The 20,306-nt window shown below is 40.9% G+C and overlaps 2 protein-coding genes across 4 annotated transcripts in view; one reads left to right on the top strand and one right to left on the bottom strand.

Moving 5' to 3' along the window:
* The window catches only part of LOC124256112 (mitochondrial 2-oxodicarboxylate carrier-like), a 53,815-nt gene extending 45,899 nt beyond the window's left edge, over positions 1-7,916 (bottom strand). For both annotated transcript variants that reach the window (XM_046690061.1, XM_046690070.1), the window contains exons 1-3: positions 7,714-7,916; positions 4,571-4,703; positions 3,156-3,285 (exon numbers count right to left, since the gene is read on the bottom strand). In XM_046690061.1, coding sequence (XP_046546017.1) covers positions 3,156-3,285; positions 4,571-4,703; positions 7,714-7,792 — 342 coding nt within the window. In that variant the 5' untranslated portion in view covers positions 7,793-7,916. The remainder of the gene's footprint in view (positions 1-3,155; positions 3,286-4,570; positions 4,704-7,713) is intronic.
* A 55-nt stretch (positions 7,917-7,971) lies between these two features.
* On the top strand, positions 7,972-16,864 carry LOC124256124 (28S ribosomal protein S12, mitochondrial-like). 2 transcript variants are annotated; one of them, XM_046690088.1, is made up of 3 exons: positions 7,972-8,144; positions 14,150-14,251; positions 16,365-16,864. In XM_046690088.1, exons 2-3 carry the CDS (start codon positions 14,158-14,160, stop codon positions 16,724-16,726), a joined length of 456 nt encoding a protein of 151 aa, XP_046546044.1. In that variant the 5' UTR covers positions 7,972-8,144; positions 14,150-14,157; the 3' UTR covers positions 16,727-16,864. The 2 variants fall into 2 exon arrangements, with proteins under 2 accessions (XP_046546044.1, XP_046546037.1); XM_046690081.1 differs by having other exon boundaries at positions 7,974-8,166.
* Positions 16,865-20,306: the final 3,442 nt, after the last annotated feature.

The raw sequence follows: 20,306 nt of genomic DNA on the forward strand, positions 1-20,306 counted from the left end.
ACACACGCATGTCTTCACAGAAGAATGACAGCATGGAAAGTGAGGTACGAGGAGAGCTCTTAGAGTTACCTGTTCTTGGCGGACAGGTCCATTCCGTCCTCGGGCCCACAAGACGAAAACATAGTTTTGGTTTTTTAATTTTTTTATTCAAAATATAGTTACAACTGTCGTAGGAATTTTGAATGGACATTTAAATGCTTACAAGTACCCCAAGGAGGATATCTTATGTAAATGAATGTTTCATGTTATTTTCAAGCAATTGGAGTTGACTTCATTTTTACAGATTTATTGGACATGTTATGGAAAATTAAGTGACACAGGTGACTTCTTTGAGTGGCACGTTTAGAAGTTGGTGAAGTAGATATGGACAAACTTTATGGATGAACAACTTCTTTATTCCGTTGATGCAACATTTCGATGCAGATTCTTGAATCATTGTCAAGCATGTATGAGTCAGATAAAAAACAGGGTTACATATATATACAGTAAATAATGAACAAGAACAACAGGAGGTTAATTAGGATGTACAGTAACAATGTGATGACAAGGGATTACATGTTAAAGCCAGTGACAATGGATTACATTTAGAAGCCAGTGGGATGTACAGAGCAGGAGAGATTGGACATGTTTATACAAGTATAAAAGCAGTTAGGGTTGGTTGATGAGTTCATCATATGCCGAGGAGATGAAATAACCTTGATCTCTGTTGATCAGGGGTCGGTGTTGTTTGATGTGGATGGCTTCAGTTAGCTTCCGTTTGGTGAAGTCAGGTTGGTTGGTTGCCAGTATTGTGTATTCTGTCCAGTTGATTTGGTGATTGGGGTTGGTCTGAATATGTTCTGAGATGGCTGATTTGTTGATTGGGGTTGGTCTGAATATGTTCTGAGATGGCTGATTTGTTGTCGGATTTGTTCATTGACGCCTGGTGCTCTTTCACTCTGGCCAAGATGTTTCGCCAAAATGTCCACAGTTACAGTCAATTTTGTAAACCACACCCTTGGGATTGAATTTTCTGTTGTTGGGATGGTTATGCCCGTTGGCCTGCAGAAGGTTGGCCTTCAGGAGTCTGCTGATCTGGTGTGAGGTCTTGCCAATGTAGGGGATGGAGATTTTTATTGGTGCTGGCTCTGGTCTAGGTAGCTATGTTGAGAGGGTTGAAACAATTGTCCTGTTCACTAATTTGGGTGGATAATCATTGAGGTCAATGAACGCTTCTTTGAGATGGTTTATTTCCTCTTGAAGATTAGTAGAACAGATGTTCTTTGCTCTCCTGGTGAGTGTAGATATCATGCCAATCTTCACCTGTGGTGGATGGTTGGACTGGTAGTGCACATATTGGTTGCTGTGTGTCGGCTTGCAGTAAACAAGTGTTGGTCTGGAGTGTGTTGGTAGGGGTGCGGGAGACAAGGGACAACTAGGAAGGGCAGTTTGTTGTTGGTTTCTGTTTCCATGGTAAATTTGATGCGGTGGTGTTGGTTGTTCAGATGCTGTAGTAGCTGTTCTTGATCTTGGCCGGGGTGGAGGATGACAAACGTGTCGTCAACCTTACGATGCCAACACATGGGTTCCACAGGTGAAGTGAGGAGGGCTTTCTCTTCAAGGTCAGTCAGGTACATTTCACTGAGAATAGGCAATAGGGGTGAACCCATGGGCAGTCCATGTATTTGTTCAAAGATGTCTTCACCCCAGGTGAAGTCGGTTGAATCAATGCAGGCAGAGGTTAGGCTGATTATGGAGTCAATGTCTAGGGGTTCGTCAAGGTTGTTGAGTCTTTGTCGCAAGGAAAAGGAGGGCTTCTTCTCATGGTACGTTAGTGAACAGGTCTACTACATCATAACTGATGATGGGGCCAGGGTTAGATATTTGACAGAGTTTCTTGCAAATTTCACTAGAGTCCAAAATGAATGATTTAGCAGATGGGGCAAGCACTCGGGTGAGGTGTTGAGCAGTATTATAGAAGACAGTGTCACGGGAACAGATCAGGAGGCGAGTTTTGACAGGGTTCTTGTGAATTTTCACTGTTGCTCTGGCATACAGAGGTTGGGGATGCGATCCTGAGAGTTTTCAATGTAAGTCCACAGATAGTACATAGTTGTCACAAAGTGTCGTTGTCGTTGAAGTTTTGTGTTTTTTGTCCTTCTCGGTCTTCTTGTAGGTGGTTGAATCCTGCAGCATGTTGTCTACCATGGAGTTGAAGTGGGGCTGGTCTAACACAACAGTGGCCCCACTCTTGTCTGCTGGAACAATGACAATATCTGAGTCTTGCTTAAGTTGCTTGATTTGGTGAGGTCTACTTTGCTTGATTTGGTGTAGTCTACTTTGCACCCAGGGGCCAGTTGCTGCAGCCCCTTCTCAATGTTGGTGATGATCTTAGGTGGCGTTGGGGCAAACTTGAGTCCTTTGGCAAGGACACTGGTTTGTTGTGAGGTGAGCTATTTCTTGCTAAGGTTCACTACAGTCTTGATGGTGGGAGAGGGTTTCTTCTTCTCGAACTTTGTGGAGGAAGTGAGTTGTTGGAACTTCTTAATGTGTACAGACTTAGTAGAAGCATCGAGTTTGTTGTTAGCGGTGGTCTGGGCAGTTCTTAATGAGGAAAATTACTCAGGGTCAAGGGTGGCACTGAGCGATGACTGATGTCCATGGATCACCAAATCAACTGGACAGAATACAAAATACTGGCAACCAACCAACCTGACTTCACCAAACGGAAACTAACTGAAGCCATACACATCAAATGGCACAGACCCCTGATCAACAGAGATCAAGGTTATTTCATCCCCTCAGCATACAATGAACTCATTAACCACCCCTAACTGCTTGTATACTTGTATAAATACTTGTATAAACATGTCCAACCTCTCCTGCTCTGCACATCCCACTGGCTTCTAAATGTAATCCATTGTCACTGGCTTCTACATGAAATCCATTGTCATCACATTGTTACTGTACATCCCAATACTTCTTGTCATCCTTGTTCTTTATTTACTGTACATATGTGTGTAACCCTGTTACCTGAGTCACCTGACTCATACTTGCTTGACAACGATACATAAAGAATCTGTATCGAAATGTCGAATCATCCGAATAAAGAAGTTGTTCATCGATAAAGTTTGTCCTTATCTGACACAGGTGACCTTGTACTCCTGAACACTCACCACTGGCTGGTTGAGGTAGTTGCCATAGGAAAACATGTTCTTGTAGCTCTCAAATGTGAAGAATTTTACAGCTCTTTTGGGTGTTTCTGCCATTAAAGGTGGCAGGATCCCCTTGTAGAAGGACAGAGCCCTGTAAATGGAATCTACACTGCACAGGGTATCATCTTGGGGGCCACACACCCACTCTACCTCTCACCACCACCATACACAATCTACACTGCACAGGGTATAATCTTGGGGGCCACACACCCACTCTACCTCTCACCAACATACACAATTTACACTGCACAGGGTATCATCTTGGGGGCCACACACCCACTCTACCTCTCACCACCAACATACACAATCTACACTGCACAGGGTATCATCTTGGGGCCACACACCCACTCTACCTCTCACCACCACCATACACAATCTACACTGCACAGGGTATCATCTTGGGGGCCACACACCCACTCTACCTCTCACCACCAACATACACAATCTACACTGCACAGGGTATCATCTTGAGGGCCACACACCCACTCTACCTCTCACCACCAACATACACAATCTACACTGCACAGGGTATCATCTTGGGGGCCACACACCCACTCTACCTCTCACCACCACCATACACAATCTACACTGCACAGGGTATCATCTTGGGGCCACACACCCACTCTACCTCTCACCACCAACATACACAATCTACACTGCACAGGGTATCATCTTGGGGGCCACACACCCACTCTACCTCTCACCACCAACATACACAATCTACACTGCACAGGGTATCATCTTGAGGGCCACACACCCAATCTACCTCTCACCAACATACACAATCTACACAGCACAGGGTATCATCTTCAGGGCCACACACCCACTCTCCCTCTCACCACCAACATACACAATCTACACTGCACAGGGTATCATCTTGGGGGCCACACACCCACTCTACCTCTCACCTCCAACTTACACAATCTACACTGCACAGGGTATCATCTTGGGGGCCACACACCCACTCTACCTCTCACCACCACAATACACAATCTACACTGCACAGGGTATCATCTTGAGGGCCACACACCCACTCTACCTCTCACCACCAACATACACAATCTACACTGCACAGGGTATCATCTTGGGGGCCACACACCCACTCTACCTCTCACCACCAACATACACAATCTACACTGCACAGGGTATCATCTTGAGGGCCACACACCCACTCTACCTCTCACCACCAACATACACAATCTACACTGCACAGGGTATCATCTTCGGGGCCACACACCCACTCTACCTCTCACCACCATACACAATCTACACTACACAGGGTTTCATCACTTCAGTGAATCAGATGATTAGGTTTACTTGGCTGAGAACCTTATGAATATATCATGAGTTACAATAATGAAATAGGAAATAGTTACCCTTCACTCCTGTACATCTTCTTGACACAGTCAGCAATAGAATTGTATCTTTGGGGGTCGTCTAGTCCACCCTGAATCTGGAACCTGGTCTTGATGAGGTCAAGGGGGTGCATGATCGACACTTCCACAAACCCTCAACAAACAAAGTACACAATGTCACTGTGATTTTCTCAAAATATAAGATATACTCAGTGGCAAAAGTTATTGTGGCATGGATCTTTTTCAACAAATATCTTGTGAATCGAATGTTTCAATTTGAACTAGAGAAACAATGTTTGAAGAAAAACAACAAAGCAGTTGTTTGAAATGCACAAGGATGCCAACCCTTAAGGAAACTTCTGATGCCAGCATACTAGTACATGTATATAAAAGTCAGACCACATTTGCGATGGGGAATACTTGAGTGGAGAAGACTTCTCTTCACCTATGAATGTTTTCCTTCTTCACCAAACTGACAGCAGATTAAGTGTCTGCAGGTGAATGTTACATCAAGCCATGTGTTCTAGAAGGGGATCGTTTTTAGAGACAGGGGCGTTGTAATGTTAGGTAAGATAAAAACTGCAGCAAGCTAGGATTCCAGGGCTCGAAAAATTAAAAAAATCTGCACTCGCCCTGTAGGGCAAGTAATATGAACTTTCCACTTGTCCTTCTAAAATTGTACTTTCCCTATAGATCATGCATCAGAATGAATATAAACTTAATTTATTTTATTTCAAAATGTTTGCTTGGAATAAAACTACAATAAACATTACTTACTTTGCATTCTGTACAAAATCTTTGACAAAATTGAATTCATTCACCATTTAAGATAGCTGAACTTCAAGGAAAAAGAAAAATGTTACTTTTGGGTCAGAAAACGTACTCGTCCTGTAGGACGAGCAAATTATGTTTTTCACTTGCCCGAAACAAAGTTTACTCGTCAATACAAGGGACGAGTTGAATTTTCGAGCCCTGGATTCCAATGTTTGTTGTGACTGAGTGAACTTGAATGATGTGAGGTACAAAGATGATACATTGCAAATTAATGCTTTACTGTTTTGGGAACAGAATGACCCAGGAGTGACATTTTGAAATGATAATGCCAGACCACATATTGCTTGTGTTGTAAAGCAGTATTTTAATCAGAACAATGTTATTTTGTTACCCTGTCCCACAAGATCCCCTGATTTTGCACCCACTGAACATCTCTAGGAAGAATACAATATTTGAATCCTCCAAAAACACTACACAAACTCTGCCAAATCCCTCCTTGGATATTGAATAATATTCCCCAGGGCTTTCAGCAACATTTAGTGGCCTCAGTAATTCAAAGGTCCAATGTCTTCATCTGAGCTAAAGGTGGACACACTTGCTACTGAACGTGAGAACTTACTTGTGAACCATCACTTGTGTTGTGGCTCATTTACATATACCAGGAGCGCTGTTGTTTTGGACTTTTTATGGTTACCATACCTTGAAACATCTGTCGTTCCATGTAATAAAATTTCCTTTGCAGCAGTAAAATAGTTAACACTGATTCTGTTTGTTATTTGTGTGTCACAATATCTTTTGCCTTTGAGTATGTTTAACCCATGGTGAATTAGTGTTGTTACGATGACCATACTGATTTTAACTGGAGATGCAGATGCAGCACTGAGTCAAGTACATGGGTGAACTGGACATTGAAACTAGTGTAGTGTTCAACACACATCAGTCCCTATGGAAGTTCTGTTGTTTTCAAACAGTGCAGTCCCATTCCAGGTTACATCAGAAATCCCAAATATAACATATGTTACATTTGACCACTTTCTAAAATGGCATTGTGTATTTCATAGCTTGAAATGTGCCAATTAACACTATCAGAGGGGTACACGAAGTCCGCAGTCTAGACTACCAGTTGTCCGACTTCCATTTTTGTGGAAGCCGCGGTGGCTGAGCGGTCTAGGCGTCTGACTTTGTGTGCTGGCGATTAGGTGCCTGACTCTGGGGGTGTGGGTTCGAATCCCGGATGGGACTCAACCCAAAAAGTACTAGAATCTGTACTTTACTAAGAAAGTGAAATCCCAAATATAACATATGTTACATTTGACCACTTTCTAAAATGGCATTGTGTATTTCATCAGAACAACCTTTAATGAGCTTTGACCAATCTGGTCACATGGCTGGTAGTTCTGATGTGTCCTGTAATGCCAGACCCTAAGATCTTTCTTTAGCTATAGTGACTAAAAAGATCTGCTATTTTCTTCGATTTTAATTAGATTATTTCCTGCTTGCGTGTGGATTTCAGTTCAGATTGTGGGTCTCCCATCCATTTATGCTTGTCATAGTTAATAAAACATTTATTGCATAATGTACACATTGTCCCATGACCAATCACTTAAAACTGATTGCTCAAGTAGGATTTACATTTGAATTATGTATGGAATGAATGAATGTTCAGCTTTCTAAATATATAAACTTACAGCATGGCAATTTATTTTTATACACAATTTGAAAGTCATTATGTATTGTTCATACATTTGTACATACTTAAATACGTGGTCAGATTTTATTGCAAATATTATCTTGAAATCTGAGCATACAATCCATGCTGTGTGATAAGAAGCTGATCCTGGTTATTCCTGTCAGTAGCACAGGGTTACAACTCTTAATATGTTGCCATGTATTGTCAGTGCTGTTCAAATCTGGAGTATTCAAAGTATTTCGAAATACTTATTTCCCAAGACTGCATATTACCTGTTGATCTGACTCAAGTTCTAGCATCCTCAGTTCTTACAACAATCACAGTTCAATGCATATTTGCAAGATAATTATATATTAAACGTCATACTATCAATGATTTTTTTTTATATTCTGTTGTTTGTTTGAATAAGGACACTGACATCAATAGTGCCATGTAAGATGCTTCCTGTAAGATGCTTTTTGAAAGTAACACTGATTTTTTATGGTATAATGTGAATGACCAGTGAGGGGGGCTGTGTTTGAAAATGACTAAAGATCACATTGAAGTTAAAGTTTTGCATTGGTCGAGCCAAGGTGTGGTTCAGGGGATTGGAACTCTCCCCACCCACTCCCCAAATGCCCCCCAGGATACATTGTTTGCGGGGGGAGAGCGGGGTCGCACCCCCCACCCCTCTGGATCCGCCCCTGATTGATGAGATTACCTGCACATCCACCAGCCGCAAATTGCATCGTCATGAGAGTCAATGCACTGTGCTTGTCAGGTGTTTGTGCAGAAGCCATTTTTCGGTGTACCAACACAGTGACAGACACCTGTGGTCAGTTTGGGCATGAATGAGGTGGGATGCACCCGAGATAAGAGTAACAGTCCACAATTTCGTAAAATCCCATTCACTGCGGTAATACTTCCGGTTAAAAATAAAATATGTGTCAAGTAATATACGGAATATGATTGTGTTTGTTGTTTTGAGGGGAGTAACATACTAAATATGACCTGTGGTTATCCTATGGTTCATGTTCCATCCAAAATACGTAGCCCATATTCAATTCTTCACTGTCAATTAGGTGTTTGCAATTCACTACTTGAACTACTTGCAGTGTGCGCCTGCCCTAATTCTCATCGCACGGAAGAGAGGTACTCCAGGTTCATTTACCATGTAAGAAATAACGGTTTGTCTCCAAAATTAACTGGTACTTTTAACCCACAATGATAAAGCGGGTTGTACATGCGTCTTTGGTGAAAGGTTCGCAGTACACATCGACATTTCTGAAGTCGAATGAAAATGTCTGTAGCCTCATACAAAATATTGTGTGAGACTGTACGTGGATGCCCTTCAGAGAAACATTCGAAGTAATGACCATAAGTTAGAAACGATGAGCAGTTCTCCAAGTGATTTGAGCATGAATAATACTGCATAACCATTGTGGTGATTCAGGGTAATCAGTTGTTTTGATACGCTGAAATTTAAAGTTAGAAAGTAACCAGCTTTTAATTTGTCACTTCAGTCGGGATCCTGTGCAGATACTACGGGATCGGGTGGTCAGACTCGCTGACAATCATGCCCCGATTGAGTAGATCGATGCTCATGCTGTTGATCACTGGAATGTCTGGTCCAGACTCGATTATTTACAGACCGCAACCATATAGATGGAATATTGCTGATTGTGGCATAAATATAAACTGACTCATGGATACTAGGACTGAATCAGTAAAGAAATTATATTGGAATATGTTGTGATAGGCATTTTGATATACTGGGAGTGACATAGTTTGACACAGAGTGACAGTGATTGTACAAGCAGATCTTATTTTCTACAAAATACATGCTTTGTAAGCATGTGATACAAAATGTTGAACCGGTGAAGATCCGGGGTAGAATAGGTCTTCAGCAACCCATGCTTGCCACAAAAGGCGACCATGCTTGTCGTAAGAGGCAACTAACGGGATCGGGTGGTCAGGCTCGCCGACTTGGTTGACACATGTCATCGGTTCCCAATTACGCAGATTGATGCTCATACTATTGATCACTGGATTGTCTGGTCCAGACTCGATTATTTTCAGACCACCGCAACTGGAATCTTGCTGAGTGTGGCGTAAAACTAAACTCACTTACAAAATGTTGTGCTTTGTGTCACGCAAACATCAGGCAATGCATCATCATTTATTACAAAAACAAAGAAAAATTATTTAAATAGTGACTGTTGAAACTGTACTGTTTTCATTCAATTGAGTTTAACAAGGTACCCTCCTGTTACTCTTGTGATGTCTACTTTTCTCAAGAACCACTTTCCATAGTAGATACAAGAAGTGCCATAACACAAGCAGTCCAGAAACTAAAATCAGACAGTTTATCAGGATTTAAGAGAAGCTTCATGTGTATGTCAACGCCTAGATGTGTGGTCTGGGGGACTAGCTCATAATTAAGATGAAGTGTGCATTGACGAAGACAAAGGCATAATTGAGTTCAAACATATCTAGACTGGTAGGCACTGCTTGTGCAACTTCATCAGGTGACAGAAACCTTGGTAGGACTTGAGTGACATAGGTCCCTCTTGTTTATTCTAACCATGCTGAGGACTTCGTCAGGTGACAGAAACCTTGGTAAGACTTGAGTGACATAGGTCCCTCTTGTTCATTCTATCCATGCTGAGGACTTCGTCAGGTGACAGAAACCTTGGTAGGACTTGAATGACCTAGGTCCCTCTTGTTCATTCTATGCATGCTGAGGACTTCAACAGTGGAGCAGCCTGAGTTAACTTTTCCTGAAAACGGAGAGACCCACCTGTGACTGAGAAACAGAGTGGGCATATAGTTTGCTAATTCATTCACTCAGGTGTGATTTTTCCATTGATGGCATCGCTCTTTGTTGGTTCAAGTCCTACCTAACCACCCACCGTCAGACTGGGCTCATAGACGAACACCACTCTGCTCCAGTCCATCGCAGACATGGTGTACCACAGGGGCCGGTCCTAGGGCTAGTCCTCTTCACTTTGTATGTTAAGAAGCTTGGAAGTGTTAATACCGAACACAATGTAAATTGTCATCAATACACAGATGATGCACAGCTATACATTTTTTTCCTGCCAAGAACAGTCATATAGCGCACTAACAGACATGCGTCAGGACTGTGATGACGTTAAATCCTGGATGACCCATTACAAACTTAAGCTCAACAGCAACAAGACATTCTCCTTTGTCTGGAGAAGTGGAGGTCCAAGTGTGGAGTCAGCTCAGTAGAATTTGACAATTCATGTATCTACTTTGCTGATCAAGTCCAAGACCTGGGTGTGTTCCTAGATTCAATCTTGTAACACAACTCTCATGTATATCATCTGTCAAAATCTGTTTTATGTAACTCCGCAACATTGGAAATATTCGGCAATATCTTACAGTTGAATCTGCCAAAACTCTTGTATTGTCACTTATAATTAGTAAACTTGGTTATTGTAACTGTTATTGGCCGTTGCATCAAAGACACAGATAGCCAAGCTGCAGACGGGTAATTAAGCATCCAGCACTAACTAATCTCCATAAAAGAGCCCATTTTGATTGGTGTTTGGCCCGACTTCAGTGGAGGAAGGTCCCTTGGTCGGACGAGAGCCGCTTCCTTTTACACGTCAAAGATGGCCTTCAACGTGTTTGGAGGACCAAAAACACTGCGTATGTGCCAAGAAACATGCAGGCTTCAGTTCCGTTTGGTGGGGGGTCAGTTATGTTCTCGGGATGCCTTACCCATGACTGTAAGCTGGATCTGATCAAGGTTCGGGGAATCTCAATGGCGATAGCTACATCCGGGACATCCTTGACCCCGTCCTTGTACCTTATTTTGACAATCATGCTTTAGCTACTCATCCTTTATTCATGGATGACAACACTCAGCCTCACCGTTCCCGTGAAGGAGTATCTTCAAAACAACGCCTTCACCCAACTCCCCTGGCCTGTTATGAGTCCAGATATGAATCTTTTAAAACAAGTCTGGGACATTATTTGACGTCGAATCTAAAAACTGGAACCTCGTCCACAGAATCTTGCTGGTTTAGAGGCTGCATTGCATCGTGAGCGGCAGCAGCTGCCTTTAGAACTAATTCGCCGACTCACAGGAGGCATGCGGAGAAGGGTCGACGCCTGGCTCGTGGCATCATCCTGGCTCGTGGCGGGTACACTCCCTACTGACATTTTGTTGGTGATTTGTCTTCTTGATACCTCACAGAACACTTTCTGCCAGAAATGAACTTATCTGTGTCTTTGTTGATCTCCACAGCACCAAAGTATAATTTTGCTGAAATTCCCACTTCAGACTCACATGTCTAAAAAAAGATTAAAACATGTTATCACCTTTTACCATTGTGTGTTATTCATTACTCAATAAGTTCAACTTTCATGATAGAGTAGTGTTGGAACCATTCTTGACTTGGTATGATGACAGTTTTACATCACACTTATCCAAAGTTGGCAAAATCGGATGTCGCTTAATTAATTTCCATTTGTATATTTTCAAAATGTATGTTTTGTAGGCTGTCTGCATACATGCATTTTACAGTGAGCCTTCATAAGATACTTATTTACACTATGGCGTAATTTCATGATGAACCGGTAAGCCAATTTTGTGATATTTCATGGAATGTACATGAATACTGCATTGCTTTGCATCGAAAAGCCAGCTTTGACAAGGCAAGGAGGCCATACCCCATCTGTGTATAGGTTTGAGCCCCGGCCTTTAAGTATTATATGGATCATAATATGAACTATTAGATACTTTAATATTGGAAATTGGGGTGGTCCTTAACTTTTGTTGTTGAGTATATAAAGATGAACTAGGCTTGTGCAAACTGTCTGTGTTAGCATGTTGAACTCGAGTCATTCAAAATGTACCTTGTTAATGTGAATATATTGACCAGCTGGTATTTGACTGGACTAGGATGATAATAATGAAGTTACAACACCAGATGTATCATAACTGACCTGTCACTGACCCCTAGTACAGTCACTGACACTGTTGAGGCTCATGCTGGCCCATAATTTCATTTTGATCATGTCATTTGTTTATGATTTGATGATCACTGTTTTTATTCATTGATAATGTTTGTGACAAGAAAACACATACTTCAATGTCTAAACATTGCAAACCTTCAGTTTGATTTGCTATATGCCATATAAATGTGTATGTTATGGTTGGAATTAACATTACCTTTAACACGTCATTGGTGCTGAGAAAGGCTGTAGGTGAATTCGTAACCAAAACCGGTTCGTAGACGTGGAAATCCGGTGGATTCGTAGACGGATTGAGCGGTGAATTCGTAGACGTTATTAAAATGGGAAAAGTTCATCCTCAATGATGAAGAAAATCAACGAAAAGTGTTTGCATTTTGTGAAATAAATAAAATATATCAGGTAAGTATGATCGGCGGTGAAAATATCCGTAAATAATAAAATAACAAAATATGCTTCACAGTGGTCTATGTCACAAATTCACAAAAAATCATAGGCCGCTAATATTAAATTCAGTTGTGTAAAATTAAAAGATATGTATTAGGTAAGTATCGTCATTCAACATTTAACTACGCAGACCAGCAGAGAAGTAGCAGAAAACACTTCTTAAGAAAACACTTACATCTCCCACACAGAGTACTTCGCAATCAAAACAACTCACCACTTCCTAAATAACATTCACAACAACTCAGTGAAACCAGTTAACATCTAAGTAAAATTCAAACTATATATTCAATTATTTATACACGTCTACGAATTCACCGTCTACGAACCGGTTTTGGTTACGAATTCACCGCGTCTACGAACTGGTTTTGTCTACGAAATCACCGTCTCCCCTGAGAAACAACTCCACATCATTTAATGTTGTGCAATTACCCAGTAAAATCCTTGTGGAATATGTAAGACACGTTTCTGGAATTTCCACATTGGTGTATTGTTATTTAAAAGTTTTAACTTTTTTTGTTAAATAAACTTTCAAACATTGTCCAGCCATGACCAAGTGTTGGTGATTCATGTGGGTGTGACCTAGCCTACTACCTGACAGTTGAACAAATGCTAACAACAGCAACAAATGAAAGCATGCATAAAGTAACTAAACAATGGACGTGAGTTAATGGTTCATCCAAATCGTTGCTAGTATTAGTTATTTTATCATACAATGGATAGTGTTCTCGGCAGGATAAAGCCAATGGATATTTTCAGTATCCGTTGGGGTCATATACAGATATCGATGCAAATTAGAGAGGTCATATGCAAATTTCAGGGTCTACTTTCACAGTGTAAACAAACATGGCGTCAAGGGACGGCGGTCGTGTCCGGATTGATGGCCGTGGTTACGGTACTGTCAGTGCTTTGATCCAATAAAATTCATGCCTGGTTATGATAGATGTAGTAGATTACAAAGCGAAGATAGAAATTCATAGGCTTACGAAAATACCAACATCAGTTCCCCGACCGACTGTCAGTGTTTGCGAGAGAACGGCATAGGAATCCAAGTGCACAATGTCACGCGAACATTAAAGCGTAGTTTGTTGTTCAAAAGGTTAATTGAAGGTTTCTGAAGTTTCTTAGACGTAAGCTAAGATTTGTTGACAACAAAAGCTTACTGGGAACTAGATGACCTAACGCAGTCAGCTGAGTGATCAGGAGAAAATTATGTCACCGGGCTTGTGACGTAACGTATTACTCCGCACATATTTGTGACGTCATAGACATTCCACGAAATTTAGTTTCATGATTTGTGGCATTTGAAATCGCATTTTCTTAAATTATAAAGCAAAAATGACATTGTATGATAAATAGGTTATCACACTCGTGTGTTTTGGGATGGTTAATATCCTGCATTAGGAATAAACACTATGTATTGAGCTCGCCAAGGCTCGCTAATAGACTATAAATACAATGCTTATTCCTAATGCAGGATATTAACCATCCCAAAACACACTCGCGTGATAACCTATATAGATCAGAATTTCAAGACTAATATTCACTGATATAATTAAGCTGTAATCAAAGCTTGGAAATGTATAGTGTTATAGGGATCAAGCTTTCTTGAAATATTTCATTTACATTGCTCACCTCAATTGATAAACAAAGTAATTGACAGTCTCAAGTTTTCACCTCTCCCATGTGAAATGTGTTTGTTTCAGTTAACACTATGACTCAGCTTCTGGGAGCCTGTCGAGCACTGTGTACTGCTGCAGTATCAAGCTTCTCTCAGTACCTGCTGCAGCATACCCACCAACACACAGGTATATATGTGCACTGTGAGCCCTGCTTCAAATGGTGGACAACCCACAAGCTTAGGTGTTAGTATCACATTACTCTTGAGAAGAGTGTAAACAAATTATAAACATCCTTTTGTTATGCATCCCATGTTGATTTTTGACTTGATATAAATGGTTTTTAAAAATGAAAATTCCATTTCATGAATCAAAACTCCAATCTAGGTAACGGATAAAGTATTGTAACCCACTGTTTACCACGGAGCCACCATGGCAGATGGTGAAAGGTTGTTCAATCTTACACATCTCCAACTAAATCTGCATCATGCTGCATGTGGCCCTGCTCTCATGGACGTCACAGAATTGGTACTTTATCTAGGCTACTGTATTGTTTTATTATGAATTCTCTGAATGTTGTATTTTCATTCTTTATTCTAAACTGTTCACGGGATAGTTGAAGCACTCATTCTCAGTTGGCCTGGGCATTCAACTTGTTTAGGTCAGGTGAGTACATGCCCTGGCCAACTGCATAATAAGGTCAACATGAATATGTCATGGTCCTTAAGCTTGCTTAGGTCAGTCTATGACATGCCCTAGTCATTCAGTTTCAGTCATAACTAACAAGATATATTATAAGTTGTTCACTGGTCATTCAGTTTCAGTCATAACTAACAAGATATATTATAAAGTAATGCTATTTTTGAGGGCATTATCATTTGCAGAAGCCCGAGGTCTTCCATTAACTGCCCGGCCGAAGGAGGGCAGTTGAAAACCGACCGAGGGCTTCTGCAAATGATAATGCCCTCAAAAATAGCATTACCGTTATTATTGCTAAAATACATGGAATTTGTGTAGAAAGGAAAAAGGAAACAATGAAGGAATTTGACTGTAAGTTTACCCAAATCAACTTCTGACGGGGTTGACTGCCCAAATGCAATTACGTCATCGAACAATTTAAGTGACGTCACAACAGAAAGTGACGATATTCCACCTTGGCCTTTGACAAGACCATAGCCTGCAACATGTCAAACTATGTCAGTGTTCGGTTTTGGTCCATCAACAACCTTAATAGTGCAATTGTTAAGGTTAGCACCTACAAAAAAGCCAATATTACCGCAATTTAAAGCGGGAATGCGGGTTGCTTTGACTTGTTTGACCCAGAATATCTGCCAGTCGAAAGCCACTAATGTCGAACTATGACGTCACTTGACAACAGAACTGATAGTGGCCCGTCGTTAAGGTTGAGGGGTCCAATATCATTTGCAGCGGCCCGCAAATTTCTGATAATGGGAGGGTCGTTTCATGATAATTCCATGTATTTTAGCTATAATATAAGTTGTTCACTGGTCATTCAGTTTCAGTCATAACTAACAAGATATATTATAAGTTGTTCACTAGTCATGCAGTTTCAGTCATAACTAACAAGATATATTATAAGTTGTTCACTAGTCATTCAGTTTCAGTCATAACTAACAAGATATATTATAAGTTGTTCACTATTCAGTTTCAGTCATAACTAACAAGATATATTATAAGTTGTTCACTGGTCATTCAGTTTCAGTCATAACTAACAAGATATATTATAAGTTGTTCACTAGTCATGCGGGGGACATGGGTTGATATACCCTCAGTGATTGCCTTCGGGCTCAGGGAACATAAACAAACAGAGGGTACATCAACCCATGGGCCTCAAAGGAGCAGTGAACACCTCTTTTATCTTACCAAACACCTCAATGTTACTTTTGAACTGTTTAAGGCATGGGTATTGGATCATAATGAGTACCAGAGTTAGGCAATAGGTCAAACACTACGAATGTGAAGTACTAAACAAATTCCCACAGTTCGGCATTTCTAGCGGGTAACATAAAAAATGTTACTCACTTGTAAGTTGGGTACATTGATTGGCTTAGCCAATCAGAAAACGACATTTATGTGTGGGGTAAGATAACTAATGTTGCTATGACCCTTAATTACTTGTACATAATGGTTAGTCACGCCAAAGACTGGGTTCGATTCCCCACATGGGTACAATGTGTGAAGCCCATTTCTGGTGTCCCCCGCCGTGATATTGCTGGAATATTGCTAAAAGCGGTGTTAAGCCATACTCACTCACTCACTCACATAATGGCTATTTTTGCAGGAACTATTTTGAACCAAGTCAGAAGCATGTCAACTCTGAATCAGATGCACAGACGAGGGGCTTTCAAGAGACCACCACCTAAACCTGGCCCGCTTGATTGCCGGCCATTTCTTCGTGGCGTTGTCTTGAGAACTCTCATTAAGAAACCAAAGAAACCAAATTCTGCAAATCGGAAGTGTGTCCGAGTCCGATTAAGCAATGGTAAAGAAGTGACAGCTTACGTTCCTGGAGAGGGCCACAACCTGCAGGAGCACAGTATTGTGCTTGTTCGAGGGGGAAGGGTGCAGGATCTCCCAGGAGTCAAACTCAAGTGTGTCCGAGGGAAGTATGACCTGACACATGTCAAAAAGGACAAGAAGTGATCCCAGTTTCAATGGTCAATGAATGAAAGAGTGACTGCCATGTTAGAGAACTAGACATTGTGGAGTGTGTGAGCACATGAGACAAACATTTCATTTTGCATGGCATCTTCTTGGATGAATAAAATCTTGCAAATTATTGATTGCTGCTTGCTGTCTTTGCTTGGTTGATATTGTAAGTTAGAAAAATACATATTGCTTGGGTGAGTGAATTAGTGCAGGTGCATCCCACCTTAAGCTTCAGATTGAGTACATAAAATACATTACGTAATGACTGTTCTGGCCTACTAAACATTGCATCTTTAATCGCTTTGTCAATTATCATGAGTTAATACTTACAGATGTCACCAATACTGACAGTTGTTGGAATAGTTTTGTGAAATTGAAGGTTATAATCTTGACGACACAGTCAAACAGTTAATGAAACCCTTAGGTTTATATATAACATAAATTTCAAATTACTGGTACATGTGGAATTACAGATGAAATGGTTCTGAGATGACGTTTACAGAAATCTCAATGCTGGACAAGCAGGCTGAGACTCCCAACTTGCCCCGCCTTGGAGCCGTGAGAGTTGACAGTGCAAGTGCAAACAATAATATGAACTTTTAAGTTCTTAGGTTCCAAGTAGAAATTCATTCTCTAAAAATGGCAATAATTCAGGATATGAATAGAACATCCAGATGTCTTATCCTTACTTGATTAAGAAATAAAGATCAAGTAAAATTCTAGGGTCTAACAGGCAGCTTGGGTTATGCGGGGTAATACTGTGTTAGAACATAATAGACTAGAATAGAATAGAATAATGCGCTTGAGCATACCTTTATGGCGTGGTGACAGCGAAATACAAATGCCATTATTATGTTTTACAGATTAGGATGAAAAATGCAGCAGAGAGGGTTCGGGTGATCCTGGCACCATCATTATTACCCCCCCGGCATGTAATGCAGGGGATATAGTCGTCGCCTCGTCCGTCTGTCCGTCCGTCCGTAATCATTTTGTTTCCGGAGCATAACTCCAAGACCATTCGATATTTTTCAACAATAATTTGTAGATATATCAAACAGAACCTAAGGTGGTGCCTTTTGCTATTTACAGATTTTTGGCATTTTTATTTTTCTCAGTTTCCATGGAAACGTTTTGGAGCATAACTCAGAAATCGTTCAGTATTTTTCTGCAAAACTTGGAAGATATATCAAACAGAACCCAAAGTGCTGCCTTTTGCTATTTACAGATTTTTGTGATTTATTATTCGGACTTAGTCTCAAAAAGGAGGGGTGGGTTTCGTTTCCGGAGCACAACTTGAAAACTTCTTAATATCTTTCAGCAAAACTTGGCAGATATGTGAGGCAGATCCCAAAGTGGTGCCTTTTGCTCTTCACAGATTTTTGGCATTTGTATTTTTCTAGGTTTCCATGGAAACGATTCGGACTTAGTCTCAAAAGGGAGGGGTAGGTTTCATTTCCGGAGCACAACTTGAAAACCGTTTAAATATCTGTCAACAGTACTTAGGAGATATATGAGACAGATCTTGAAGTGATGCCTTTGCTATTTACAGATTTTTGTCTTTTTTATTTTTCTAGGTTTCCATGGAAACGATTTGAACTTAGTCTCAAAAGGGAGGAGTGGGTTTCGTTTTCGGAGCATAACGCGAAAACTTCTTAATATCTTTCAACAAAACTTGGCAGATATGTGAGGCAGATCTTGAAGTTGTGCCTTTTGCTGTTTACAGATTTTTGACATTTTTATGGGGATATCATGTATATTCGGTGTTTCTTACATCTGTCATGAGTATGTGGTGAGTGAGTGGTGTGTGTGGTCCTGTGCATAGAGCTCAGGTCACGAATCAGTTGAAGTTAAGCAATATCGAGCATGGAGTGACCTTAGATGGGTGACCATGTTTGGCAGCTTGACTCCTGAGAGTTTCTTGGACTTCAGTCCTGCCCCACAACGAAGCACATGTGATACCTTAGGCAAGTGAGTTTGTTCAAAAATTGCCACTGTACACCCAGCAGAAAATGTGTACCCAGTGAGATAAGTCGTGTGACTATTAACCTCCTAGCACCGCACAGGCAGCATGGGTTATCCGGGATAATAATCAGATTCTGATTACAGCATCCAGTGTGCAACTAGTCAGATGAATACCAGGCGCTATGTAAATGAATTATTAGGGCTCCTTGCTGCAAAGCAGGAGACCTATTGGAATTGTTCACATTTTGTTCCACTCGTACAAAAAGCACCACTGGACGGAAACTGTCAAAATAAATCATGTGGATGCGCCCCAATGTGAACTAGTGCATATAAAAATCCATCATCCTAGGCCCCAAAACAAAGGGGAGATAAATCAAAATTAATTAAAAAAAATTAATTTCCAGAGCAATAATCTCCAAAACTACTGATCCAGTGACTACCAAAGTTCTTGTGCAGATGCCCAATCAAAATGTCTACAATTTTAAGTGTAGGACCCATGTAGCTACAAGGCACCGTTTCGCCGCTATATTGGATTCAAGTTTTTGGCGGTGTTTTTCAGCAAATTCCTGAGGAACTGTCTCCCAAAATCTGCTGCACTGAAACTATAAGAGCTACGGCTCCCAAAGTTTGCATATTTTGTCTCTATACACCTCCCTAACCAGGGTCATCGGCAAATGGGAATATGTGGATATGATAGCCGCCATATTGGATGCTACTTCTGGGCAAAAGTTATCTTCAAAAACTTCCACAGGCTTGTTTGCGATTTTTGGGCAAACCAAACTTGCCAGATACATTTTGAAAGCTGTTCCGCACATTATGTGTGTGTGTGTGTGTGGGCCCGATAGCTTAGGTCCTGGCGCTTCCAGAACACTAATTCTTTCCCGTCTATGCCCAAGGACAACGGAGCTACTGTCTGTTAAAGAGGGAACTATTTCTTCTCCAGAACTATTTAGAAGGGTACATGACCCCCTCAATCCCGGTTGTATTTGGAAGATCCGCTCGCCTGTCAAAAACGTGTTCTGGCTGCGTTTTGGACGATTTCCAGCCCTCTAATATGCTTCAAACAACCGTAACTCTGAAACCAACCGTTTGATTTCGACTAAACTTCATTAATGCATTTTACGCTATAGTGCCGAGTAGGCCTATCAATTGCGTCAGTATAGCTTTAAAGACAACGGAGGGACAAGTATAATGATATTTTCTTCACTTGAGCTGCTATCTTCATCGGTTCTGTAAAGAGCATAATGAAAGTTAGCAGTATATATCTCAAAAGTTTGCTGATTACCTTCTGTTCTATGGTGCATGTGAAAAGTTTCACCGTTTGGTAGATATCTTTTTCATGATTGCTAGCGTTAATTGAGAAAGCTGACGGAAGCTCCAGTAAAAAATCTACCAACAACCCTCACTCGCTGGCTTTCCAATGCCGAAAGAGCAAATCTACTTTTGGTATCAATTGTGGTTTGTCTATGGTTCTAAGTGGCCTGTTTACAGGTGTTGTGTACTCCTAAAATTTAGTATATTTCCTTGCTCTGGAGTTCAGAAGTTCTGTTGCGACAGCGTGATAATAATAATAATAATAATAATAATAATAATAATAATGTGTCCATTTATA

Source organism: Haliotis rubra, unplaced genomic scaffold, assembly GCF_003918875.1.
Source record: "Haliotis rubra isolate DU_JTF1 unplaced genomic scaffold, ASM391887v1 Scf116, whole genome shotgun sequence".
Classification (NCBI taxonomy): domain Eukaryota; kingdom Metazoa; phylum Mollusca; class Gastropoda; order Lepetellida; family Haliotidae; genus Haliotis; species Haliotis rubra.

Excerpts from the sequence above, each read along its gene's own strand:
- LOC124256124 (XM_046690088.1), top strand. The coding sequence starts at position 14,158 with ATGACTCAGCTTCTGGGAGCCTGTCGAGCACTGTGTACTGCTGCAGTA. Across the intron at positions 14,252-16,364 it reads GCATACCCACCAACACACAG|GAACTATTTTGAACCAAGTC; the intron begins GTATATATGTGC and ends CTATTTTTGCAG.